The sequence below is a fragment of the Muscardinus avellanarius genome (genome assembly GCF_963383645.1).
Source record: "Muscardinus avellanarius genome assembly, chromosome: Y".
Classification (NCBI taxonomy): domain Eukaryota; kingdom Metazoa; phylum Chordata; class Mammalia; order Rodentia; family Gliridae; genus Muscardinus; species Muscardinus avellanarius.
Window position 1 is genome coordinate 8,842,061 of NC_137809.1, and position 12,531 is coordinate 8,854,591.

General features: G+C 36.5%; 2 protein-coding genes across 3 annotated transcripts in view; both read right to left on the minus strand.

Moving 5' to 3' along the window:
* Positions 1-12,531, minus strand: part of LOC308279535 (F-box-like/WD repeat-containing protein TBL1XR1) — a gene marked incomplete at both ends in the record, with an annotated part of 935,328 nt that overhangs the window by 617,145 nt on the left and 305,652 nt on the right.
* The window catches only part of LOC308279543 (ubiquitin carboxyl-terminal hydrolase 9X-like), a gene marked incomplete at both ends in the record, with an annotated part of 146,498 nt that overhangs the window by 103,332 nt on the left and 30,635 nt on the right, over positions 1-12,531 (minus strand). For both annotated transcript variants that reach the window (XM_080719669.1, XM_080719670.1), the window contains 6 exons: positions 874-1,080; positions 5,236-5,340; positions 7,360-7,512; positions 9,220-9,358; positions 9,657-9,908; positions 10,081-10,196. In XM_080719669.1, coding sequence (XP_080575795.1) covers positions 874-1,080; positions 5,236-5,340; positions 7,360-7,512; positions 9,220-9,358; positions 9,657-9,908; positions 10,081-10,196 — 972 coding nt within the window. The remainder of the gene's footprint in view (positions 1-873; positions 1,081-5,235; positions 5,341-7,359; positions 7,513-9,219; positions 9,359-9,656; positions 9,909-10,080; positions 10,197-12,531) is intronic.

The following is a 12,531-nucleotide window of genomic DNA, read 5'->3' on the forward strand; positions in this document are numbered from 1 at the left end:
ATTCAGGAAAGCTGTTGTAAAGCTACTATCTAAATTATTAATTCTATTAACTTTTTATGAGTAAATACGGTCTATACCCAAAGTCACTATTAAGTATAACTATTATTTTTCCAGTACTGAGGATGGATCCCAGGGGCACTGTACATTTGAGCTATACCCCCAGCCCTATTTTAGTCTTTTTTATTTTTGAAACAGGGTCTCAATGAGTTGCAAAGGGCCTCATAAGTAGCTGAGGCTGTCTGTGAACCATGATCCTCAAGTCTCAGCCTCCCAAATGCTGGCATTACAAGTGTGTACCACCACGTCTGGCTAAGTATAACTATTTATGCTCTATCTTAGTGGCACATATTTTGCTAGTTCCTTCATAGTAAATTATTTTATCTAAAAAGATCCTTCTCTGAAATACTTAAAATTCTTAGAGAGTGATACATAAAAACCTGCTGAAAGACACAAGATGCCGGGCGTGGTGGCGCATGTTGTAATCCCCGTGCTTTGGAGGCTGAGACAGGAGGATCACACGGGTTCGAAACCAGCCTCAGCAACTTAGTGAGGCTCTCAGCAACTTAGTGAGACCTTGTTTCCAAATAAAAAAATATTTAAAAAAAGGTCTGGGAGTATAGCTCGGAGGTAGAAAGCCTCTGGGTTCCACCCCCAATACCACACACACACACACACACACACACACACACACACACACACACACACACACACACGACACAAGATTAGGGAAGGAAGTCATCCTTAAAAAGACAAAAATAAACCAATTCCTCAAGATTAAATACAAGGTCCTAGAATAAAATTACTGCAAATATGAAAACCTAATTATGAAGGAGAAAAAAAAAATCAAAACTGAGTAAAGAAGCAATCTCATACCTGGGAACAGCTATAATCTAGTATTTTTATATGGGCACTGAGAGCTAGGTCCATGATGTCTACAGGAACATCATCACTATGAGCCAGATTCCAAAGAAGGTTCAACACTTTGTGTGCCATTACTCCATCTTTGTCATCTTCTGCAAGACGTCGTATTAGTTCAAGTAGCTTTTCACGTTGCTTTTTACTTGCATTTGTCCAACTTGCCTAGTAAAAGATATTTAAATGACATAAATAACATAAAACTTACATTCATTCGTATTAGGTCATCAGTGCTTTGGAATGGCTTTGAAAGAGGTTGAACCTGTACTGACTGCTAGTAAGGGCAGTATTAATTGCTAACAAGAACATGTTTTCATGCAATATAATTCTTTCTTTTTCTTTCTCTAAGCTGTTAGACAAGAGCTCCAGCCAAGGTTGACCTTGGTCAGCTAAAGTTAGCTGTTAACTTGCACTTAGAAAAGAATAATCACATTTGCACAAAAGTTTAGACTAAATGATATTGAAAAAGCAAGCCATATTAATATTAATTACTAATAACACAAAATAACTAGTTAAGACCCTAAAAATCTTTATACTTAAAAAAGGCTATATTCCTGCGTCTTCTTTATTACAAAACAGGCTTTCAACATAGTAATTTCTAAAGAAAGAGCTAAGAGGTTGCTGAGAATTTTTTTTTTTTTTTTGGGTGGTACTGGGGTTCCTGGAAGCCCTTCTACCCCGGGGCTACACTCCCAGACCTATTTTTACATTTTTATTTGGAAACAGGGTCTCCTAAGCCAGCACGCGCGGCTGGCTTCGAACCTGCGCGATCCTCCTGTCTCTGCCTCCCAAGCGCGGGGATTACAAGCGTGCCCACCACACCCAGCCGAGGTTGCTGAGAATTTAAACAAAAAAACAAAGCAGGCTTCTTCCATGCAGCCCCTTGACCTTGCGAATTAAGTGACAATTTTTGGTCAGTGATGTCAGACCTGACATCCTTGTGACATCCTTGTCCTTGTGAGGATGAACAAAGAAGTTTAGCAAAAGAGAGAGAGAGAGAGAGAGAGAGAGAGAGAGAGAGAGAGAGAGAGAGAGAGAGAGAGAGAGAAGGGTACACACCAGAATTAACTAATGGGCCAGCATCTACTTTTATTGGGAAAAGCAGCCTACTAGCTAGCAGGCTATGAGGGAGGAACAAAGACAAAATTCCCATTAAACTATTGCATTCTCAAGGCCATCAGTGGGTCATTTTTACCATTACATCATTCTCTGAGATGATGCTTTCATTACTCTGGCCCCCTCCCCTTGTATAATAATAAAACTTTGTTTTAGCTTTAGCAGTTCTGGCTTCTTTTTCTAAACTAGCTAAAACAAGAACCCACAGTGACATCCCAAAGTATAACACTTTTGGATAAACTACATTTACTTTAACACAAACATACCCACGCATACCTGAACATAAAATTATCAAAATAAATGTCAGTTCATTTTGAAACAAAACAAATTAAAACAAACAAAAAACTCTATAGTATTTAAGACAGACCAATCTGAAGTCCAGAAAGAAATACATTAAATTTGGGATGATTCATTTGCAGCCTAGAAAGTACTGCTACCATTTAATTTTTTTCTTTTTACCTTTTAGACACAGAGATTGAACCTAAGGTTATTGTACCTCAAAACTATGTACCCAGCCACTGTTAGGTTTTATTTTGAAAAAAATCTTACTAAATTGACGAGGCTGTCTCTAACTTTGTGATCCTGTCTCAGCTTCCTTAGTACTAGGAATACTGGCACCAGGATGTCTGGCTACTTCATGCAATCTTTAAAGTATCTATTTTTATTTTTTTTGTAGTACTGGGGGGGGGTGGGGATGGAAGCCAGGGGCAACACCCCCAACACTATTTGTTAGTTTTTCTTTTTTTTGGAAACAGGGTCTCATTGAGCTGGGAAGGGTCTCACTAAGGAGCTAAGTCTGTCCAAGAACTGCTATCCTCCTATCACAGCCTCCTAAATTCTTTAAAAGTATCCTAAAAAAACCCCCAAAACTTTCAAGACATGCTGGCATAATTCTGTAAGAACTACTGTATTAACTGACACCTGAAAAAATTAGTATTATTGAAAAACAATGTTTAGTGAACTCCTAAGCCAAAGGGGAAACGTACAAATAGGAAAATAAATTTATTTGTTTATTTATTTATTTTTTCAGGTCTGTTTGGGGATGGAACCCAAAGGCATTTGACCTTCGAGCTACATCCCCTGCCCTATTTTTTATTCTTTATTTTGAAATAGGGTCTCACTAAGTTGCAGAGAGCCTCACTAAGTAGCTAAGGCTGTCCACAAACTGTGATCCTCCAGCCTCAGCCTCTGAATACTGGGATTACAAGCATGCACCACCACACCCGGCAGGGAAAATTTAATTATGATTATTCAAAGCACTGTGCTTTTGTGTGTGAGTGTGTGTGGTTTTGGGGTTGAAACCTCAGATTCTTCCTCCAAGCTACATCCCTAGCCTTTTAAAATTATTTTTCATTTGGAAACATGGTCTTGCCAGGTTGCTGTGAGTCTTGCTAAATTGCTGAGATTTGCCTTGAACTTGTAATGATCCTATCTCAGCCTCACCCAGCTTTATTGTAAATTTTAAGAGAAAAGAAACTGATAGTCTTTCTTTCTATCATATGGGTATAATGCTGAGCTGCCATCATTTCAGAAATTGTTTTAGGATTAAAGGTAACTAAAAACTAAGTTTAGTGGGGTGTGGTAGTACCTATAATCCTAGTATATGAAAGGCTGACACAGGAGGATTGCAGATTTGAGGCCAGCCTCAGCACTTTCATGAGGCTCTTGGCAACTTATTGAGAACTATTTCAAAATAAAAAGGCCTGAGGGTATACTTAAAGATTTTTATCTCAATATGGCTGGTTAACAATATAAATCCTAGCCCCTCTACTTGGTTAATTTTTATTTAATATGTCTGGAGAAATCAGAATTCAAAAGAAAACTATCATGTATATCAAGAAATACAGTCAGGAGGCTGAAATAGGAAGATCACAGGTTTAAAGCCAGTCTTATAACTTAATAAGGTACTTAGTAGCCTTAGACTCTGTTTCCAAATAAGAAAATCAGGCTGGGGGTATAACTCAGATGGAGAATGCCTCTGGCTTCAATCTTCAGTATTCCCCCCCCCCAAAAAAAGGGTATTAACAGTAATACTTAGGTACTTTCTGTAAATTCTTCATATCAGGAAGAATGAATAATGTGTAATGTTGTTTTAACATGTTATTTTTAACTTTTATTAAAGTTAAAATAATATTTCACCAAGCCCAGTGTGGTGGTGCATGCTTGTAATTCCAGGATTTCAGAAGCTGAGACAGAAGGATCGCGGCTCTTGGATAGCCTCAACTACTTAGTGAGTGGATTACAAGCGTGTGCCACCACGCCCGGCATCTGAGTTTCATTTTTAAAAACTAACTCATGGGCATCTGAGTTCCATTTTTAAAAAATAATTCATGGGCATGCCGAGCGTGGTGGCGCATGCTTGTAATCCCCACGCTTGGGAGGCAGAGACAGGAGGATCGCGCTGGTTTGAAGCCAGCTTCGCTGGCTTAAGAGACCCTGTTTCCAAATAAAATATAAAAAAATAGATCTGGGAGTGTAGCATGGAGGTAGAAGGGTTCCACCTCCAGTACCACACACACACACAAAAAAAAAAAACAATAAAAAACTTATGTGTACATACATGTACACATCACTGATTTAACCCCTATGTAGTGTATATTCAGGAACACAAAAGTTGTATTTAAAATCTAAGAACCTAAACTTTAAAGAATATCAAACTATTTTCTAATATGGTCAGAACCAACTAACCAAATATCTCACCAAAAATGTAACTTTAATTTTGAATTAGAAAGTTTATGATTCTAATGCCCATGAAAATTTACATATGGTTTTGTTTCTGATTCACGTTATTCAACCAATCATAACTAAAAGGAGACTACTGTGCCACTATGTCTTAAGTCCTAAGCAACACCAATGCAGATATATTTGAGACTCAGACTAATTTCTAAATTTCATTTTTATGTGTCTACAATATTTTAAGTCTTTTTTCTTATTAACAAATCTTTCCTGCATTTTAGTTTATTTTACCCTATATCAAAATGAAATTAGAAGGAAACAAATTCAAAGAAATAATAAGTAAAAACTCCAACTGTGTAAAAAACTTTAACATAAACTACTATATTAAGATATGATTTAAAAGACAACAGTGACCAAATGCTTTACCAGAGCCTTCAGTGATATGGCAAGAAGTGTACTGCTTAAAAACAAGATCTAATTCATACAACTTAGAGTGAAATGGCAATAGTTCACTATTTGAACTATTACCTTAAAGCAATCAAAAAGATGATCAAGTTGTTCAGGAGAAAAATCCCAAGCCAACTTTGCTAGTAGATCATGTACATTCTTCACAATGGCCTCATGTTTCCCTGCCTGTAGAAAAAATAAAAAAGCAAATTCAAATCACAATTTATATTTACTAAATATTATTTACTACTTCTTCATTTGGGTTTCTAACTAAATTCCCAATGCTTTGAAACTACCATTTTAAACTTGGAAACTCAGTTTTTTGGTCAAGGAACTTATAAGAATATTTATAATAGCTAATATAATTAAGTGAAAAATAAGTTAAAATAATGAATTGTTTCAAAACTTAAAAAATATAGAGAAAATTGAGTATTTTGTTGCTTTGCTTTGATAAAAAAAAAAAAAAAAAAAAGAGCCAAGCATGGTGACCCAATCCATAATATAGGAGGCTGAGACAGGAGGATTACAGGTTTGACAAAAGCCTTAAAAGAGTAGTAAGACTAATCAACCTAGAAAGACCTTGTTTTAAAATAAAAACATAAAATAGGGCTGGAGATATAGCTCAGAAGTAGAATACATCTGGGTTTAATCCCCAGACACACTCACTCACTCACTCACACTCATAAGTAGAATACCCCTAGGCTCAATCCCCAGCACACCTGCCTGCCTCCCTCTCCCTGTACTTCTCCTTCTTCCCCCCCCCCCACCTCACACACAGGCTTTAAACCAGTTTAAGGCCAAACTCCACAACTTATCAAGACACTGATTCAAAATTAAAAAGGGGTAAGGTGTAGTTCAGAGGTAGAAGTTCTTCAGAGTTCAGTCCCTCGTATCTACCCTGCCACATACACACAAAAAAACCTTTATGGTCTAGTGCTTAATAACATTTCCCAAATGAATTATTAGTAGAAGCTTGTCATTAATAAAAGAAATTATACATTAAAAGTAAGTAATATAGTAATGTAACTCTTCTTGTAACATTAGATTTTTCAGATATTTCATAAACAAGTCCTCCAATTATAACTGTCTTTTATTCTTTCAGAAACCCTATCTGTAATGATAATTATTTTACTATAGGGCCACTTTTTTTTTTTTTTGGTGGTGGTACTGGGGTTCCTGGAAGCCCTTCTATCTCCGGGCTACACTCCCAGACCTATTTTTACATTTTTATTTAGAAACAGGGTCTCCTAGGCCAGCGCGTGAGGCTGGCTTCAAACCTGCGCGATCCTCCTGTCTCTGCCTCCCAAGCACAGGGATTACAAGCGTGCGCCACCACGCCCGGCCTAGGGCCACTTTTTAAAATTACCTATAAACCTCAATAAATTTGGGCAAATTTGTTTTAAATTTATTTTTTAAAATTCTTAGAGCCAGGAGTGGTGGTGCACACCTGTAATCCTAGCATTTGATAGGCTGAGACAGGAGTATCACAGTTCATGGGCAGCCTCAGCTAATACCTAGTGAGGCCATCTGCAACTCAGTGAGACCCTGTTTCAAAACAAAGGGTAAGCCAGGTGTGGTGGCGCATGCTTGTAATCCCCGCGCGTGGGAGGCAGAGACAGGAGGATTGCGCAGGTTTGAAGCCAGCCGCGTGCACTGGCTTAGGAGACCCTGTTTCCAAATAAAAATGTAAAAGTAGGTCTGGGAGTGTAGCCCAGAGGCAGAAGGGCTTCCAGGAACCCCAGTACCACCACCAAAAAAAAAAAAAAAAAAAAGGGTAAAAAATAGCCAGGCGTGGTTGGCGCAAGCTTGTATTCCCAGCATTCAGAAGGCTAAAACTAGAGGACTGTGATTCGCAGACGGCCTCCGCTACTTAGTAAGGTCCTCTGCAACTAAGTGAGACCCTGTTTCCATATAAAGAATAAAAAATAGGGCAGGGGGTGTAGCTCAAGAGGCCGAATGCCCCCTAGTTCCATTCCCAGCTTTGAAAAAAAAAATGGTTTAAAAAAATAGGGCTGGGGTGTAGCTTGGGAGTAGAATGCCCTGGGTTCCATCACCAGACTGCAAAAAAAAAAAAAAAAAACCTTAGCAGGATGTCTGTATACATATACCAAGTGAATTACTCAGTCAATCAATATAAACTTACATGTCTTATATAATGATTACCATCATTTAAAAAAATTTTTTTTAAATAAAAAAATTATTTACCTGTGCTGCCCAGATATTATCAAGGTCCTGTAAAGTAAGAGTTTTTTCTTTAATCACAAAACGAAGAATCTTCTCTAGCTTTTCTACATACTGTGGTTGATGAAGACTATCTTGTAAGACTATGGATAAGATATTGTTTTGTTGTATCCATTCCTAAGTGTAAGATAAACAGTTCTGTCAATATAGAAACTAAAATAACTTTTTAAAAGCAAAATAGAAACAGAGAGCTGGGCATTCTGACACATGACTGTAATCCTAGTTATGTGGGAGGCTGAAACAGATCTTCAAGTTTGAGGACAACTTGAGAACCATTCAAAATAAAAATAAACATTAATGAGGGTGATGCTCAGTGTAAGATCACAATGGGTTCAATTCCCAGTACTGCAAAAAAAATAAGTACATAAAAACAAGGCTCAGATTTTTCTGTAATATGAGAATTTAACACTTCAAATATACATGTGTTCACAAATTAAAATCTGTTAATATAATATGCCTAAATATTATTTAAGTGCAAAAACTTTAAACACCCCAAGAAAGAGAAATCAGTATTTGGGAAAAATGCTTCCAGAAATACGCAAAATTCACAAATATTAACTAATACAAGAAAACCTGCTAATTTGATATGCAATTAGTAATTTCATAAAATTTGATTCTCCATATATAGAATGCTCTCATATATGTACTACATAAAAACACCTTCAAGCTATCTATTGAAGACAATTGGTTTTATATTTTCAATCTTCAGTAGCTTTGTAAAATACAATAAAAATACCACAGCAATGTCAAATTGCTTCAGAATTTTTGAATACTCTGTTAAGAAGGATAACAATTTAAGAACTAGAAAATGTTTTATTTCTGTCGGATGTTTGGTAAAAGCAAAACAACAAAAATAATTGTATCCATACATAAAACCTTACCCTAAACACTGAGTCAGATCCTGAACCTATCTTAGATATGTTTAACACGATCCAATTGACTTTGGCAAACCTCCTATCACATTTTAATGATTTTCACTATTAAACTAAAGAAACATTAAGGTAGAGATAATTCTTCACAAATATATCTATGGTACTGGCACATAATATGTACTAAAATTTTTCTGAATACTTAGGTCCATTAATTATAACCCCAGCTCTAGTACTAAAAATTGAATTGAAAGATTATTTTCAGAAGAATTTACTCACTAGATTCCAATTTTACTCAACCACCTTCAAGCTGGGTGTGGTTGTGCACACCTTTAATTCCAGTATGGAAGACAGGAGAATGCCAGGTTCAAGGCCAGGCTCAGAAACTTAGTGAGACCCTGCTTCAAAGTAAAAAATAAAAAAGTACGCTGTGGGTGAAACTCAGAGGTAGAATGCCCCTGAATTCAATGTCAGTATCACATGAAAAAAGATCACTCCTATCTATTTCAATTCAACCAAACGAACATAAGCACCTGTATTTAGTAATAATCAAGTTTACCAAATACATAATAAACTACCTCTACTACTTTCAAATAACTAATCATTTGCTACAACCATACACTAGTTTTAGAATTAAACAGCCATAAAGCAGAGGCAGTTATAGTGGCTTGTAATCCCAGTACTTGGAGGGTAAAAAAGGAGAAATGTTGGTTTAAGGCCAGTATCAGCAATGTAGCAAGACTCGAAGTAACACAAAAAGGACTAGGGATACAGCTCTGAGGTAGAACATTCCTGGATTCAATCCCTAATAAAATACAAAACACAAAATCTATAAATAAATACAAAATAAAAAAAGCTACAAATCATTCAAGTTTTGCTTTGTTGGTTTGTACAAAGCTTATAGTTATCTATAAGCAAATTCTTATTCACAAAAGAATTCATGAAAGAAGCTTACTGCCATTCGCTCAGCTGTCAGCCACTCCTGTTCCTCAGAATTACCATGTCGATGAGTATAATACGATACACTAAATATCACTCTATTAATTTCATTCAGTGCATTCATCTTTCCATTAAAAGAAGAAATCTGCAGCAATCTATGAGAGAAAGATTTTGTATAAATGATTTTTCCTCCTCATTACTAGTGATTGAGCCCAAGGGCATTTTACCTGCAAGTTATATCCCCAGCCCTATTTTTTATTCTTTATTTAGAAGCAGGGTCTCACTAAGTTGCAGGGGGCCCTCACTAAGTAGCCGAGGCTAGCCAAGAACCTGCGATCCTCCAGTTTCAGCCTCCTAAGTACTGGGATTACGAAGTGTGCACTACCATGCCCAGCTAAATATCATTGTATGAATTCACATAAGTAATAAAATAAGAAAGAAAAAATATCTTACCTGAGTATCATTTTTAACCTAAAAATTTCTAGATTTTTTACAGTTTCTTCTTTTCCTGGAATCCTTGAAGCTAAACTTTTCAGATATTTAATTATCATTGAAAAGGCATCATTTTTAGCTTCATTCTTTGCTTCTTTTTTCAGTTCTTCAGCAGTTATATTTTCTAATAAATGGGGTACAATTTCTATAACTGGAATGAAGTATTTTTTCAATGTATGTACACAGAGAAACTCATAACACTGTCCAAAAGGTCTGAAATAAGAAATATAAGCCTCTGCAATTTTCAATGTGTTTAAATGAGAACTAAACTCAAAGTAATTTCAAAATACTTAAAAAATATTATTCAAAAAACAAGAAAACAAACTTAATGAAATTAGAACAATTAGTGTAGTGTGCTAAATTTTTGTTTTAAAATTTAACTTACTTAATAAGAGCTGCAATTATTTGAACATTTAGTGCTGGTCCATTAATAAAACGATCATGTAAAATTTGGAACCCATTTAATGTGCCAAATCTATTAATGAGATCGACTAGCCAACCCTGTAACACAGTGAATATTAGGTTAATTTCATTCTTTAAAGTTACTACATGAAATCTATGTTTGAAACAAACCAGAAATAAACAACTTAATATAACAATTACATAGAATTATCTTGAATAAATACCTAAAACTTGTGTAATATGGTCATATACATACTGTGAAGACTAAACCTTATTATTTTGTCTTTTTTATCTTTTGATTCAGGAGCAGCACTGAAAGCAATTAATGTATAGATCATAGAGGCATGACTAGCATTTGTTCATATTATATTAGGCTAAAAACATTTCTACATGTATGATGGAAAATGAGTTTAAAAATTAAAAAATTTTAAAAATAGAATGAATCAAGAATTAAGTATAATGCCGGGCATGGTGGCACACGCTTCTAATCCTAGCATTTGGGAGGCTGAGACTGGAGGATCACTGTTCCCGGACAGCCTCAGCTACTTAGTGAGGTCCTCTGCAACGTAGTGAGACCCTGTTTCAAAATAAAGAATAAAAAATAGGGCAGGGGGTGTAGCTTGGAGGTCAATTGCCCCTGGGTTCCATCCACAAAGCTGAAAAAAGAAGAATAAAATTATAAAAGACTTTAAAATCTTATTTTTTGTGTTTTTATTTTTGCAATACTGGGGGTTGAACCCAGGGACATTCTACCCTTAAGCTACACACCCTAGCCCTAATTTTATTTATTTTTATTTGTGGTACCAGGATGAACCCAAGGTCCTTCTACCTCTGGGTTACACCCCCCGACCTATTTTATATTTTATTTGGAAACAGGATCTCACTAAGTTACTGAGAGCCTTACTTAGTTGCTGAGGCTGTATTTAAGTCTACACAATTCTCATGTCTCAGTCTCCCAAGTACTGGGATTACAAGCATGTATCCATCTCCCAGACCCATTTTTTAATCTTTGTTTTTAAAAAATCTCATTAAGTAACAAAGGGCTCATTAAATACTTGAGGCTGGCCAAACCATTACAAGTGTATGCTGACAGGCTGGGTTAAATTTTATTTTCTAAAAGGCCATATTTTAGCTGGATGTGATGGTACATGCTTATTATCTCTACCTGGGAGACTGAGACAACACAACTGCAGGTTCAAGGACAGCCTCAGCAAGTAGTGAGACTCATCAACCTACTGAGACTCTGTTTCAAAATAATAAACGAGGGCTAGGGGTATAGCACAGAGGTGTAATGTCCCTGAATTCAATCCCCAAAAACCCCTCCCTACACACACACAGACAAATTTTAGGAAAGAATCAACAAAGATATTAGTGGGGAAGAAACAGAGGCTACTACAAAGCTTAAGCAGAGACAATTTCTATATTTAAAACACAAAAACAGCCGGGTGTGGTGGTGCACACTTGTAATCCCCGCACTTGGGAGGCAGAGACAGGAGGATCACTCAGGTTCAAAGCCACCCACGCTGGCTTAAGAGACCCCGTTTCCAAAAATAAAAAAGTATAAAATAAGCCTGGGAGTGTAGCCAGGAGGTAGAAGGGATTCCAGGAACCCCAGTACCACCACCACCACCACCACCACCACCACCACCACCACCACCAACAACAACAACAAAACAACAACACAACAACAAAAAATGTTAGGACATATATAACATGCAAAATAAATGGTAACCCTTTACAATGGTATAACCCAAAGGTAAGTTTAATATGATGGAAATCTACATAGGGTTTAAATTGTCTAGAAAATCAATTATCTTATTCTGAATAAATCCACTTGCATACTTTTTTTTTGTACTGGGATTGGAACCCTTCTACCTCTGGGCTACACTCCCAAACACACACACATACACACACATACATACATACATACATACATACATACATACATACATACATACATACATACATACATACATATTTTTTTGGAAACAAGGTCTCTTAAACTAGTGTGGCTGGCTTTGAACCTGAGTGATCCTCTTGTCTCCGCTTCCGAACCGTGGGGATTACAAGCCTGTGCCACCATGCCCAGCCACTTGCATACTCTTAAGATCTTTTTTTAAATAGCTGTTCTTACTTAGTTTTCTGTTGTGTGCGCTCCTAGGAATGTAAACCCAGAGGCACTCTACCTCTGAGCTATACCCACACATTTATTTATTTAGCAGCACTGAAGATCTACCTATCATCTATCTGTGGGGATTGAACCTAAGAGTGCTCTACCAGAATCACGTCCTCAGCCCCTTTTGTATTTAATTTTGAGAAAAAGTCTCATTAATTTGCCAGGGCTGGCCTCAAATTTGTGATCCTCCTGTCTCAGCTTCCCTGAACTTTTATTTATTTATTTTGGTAGTACTGGGGTTCCTGGAAACCCTTCTCC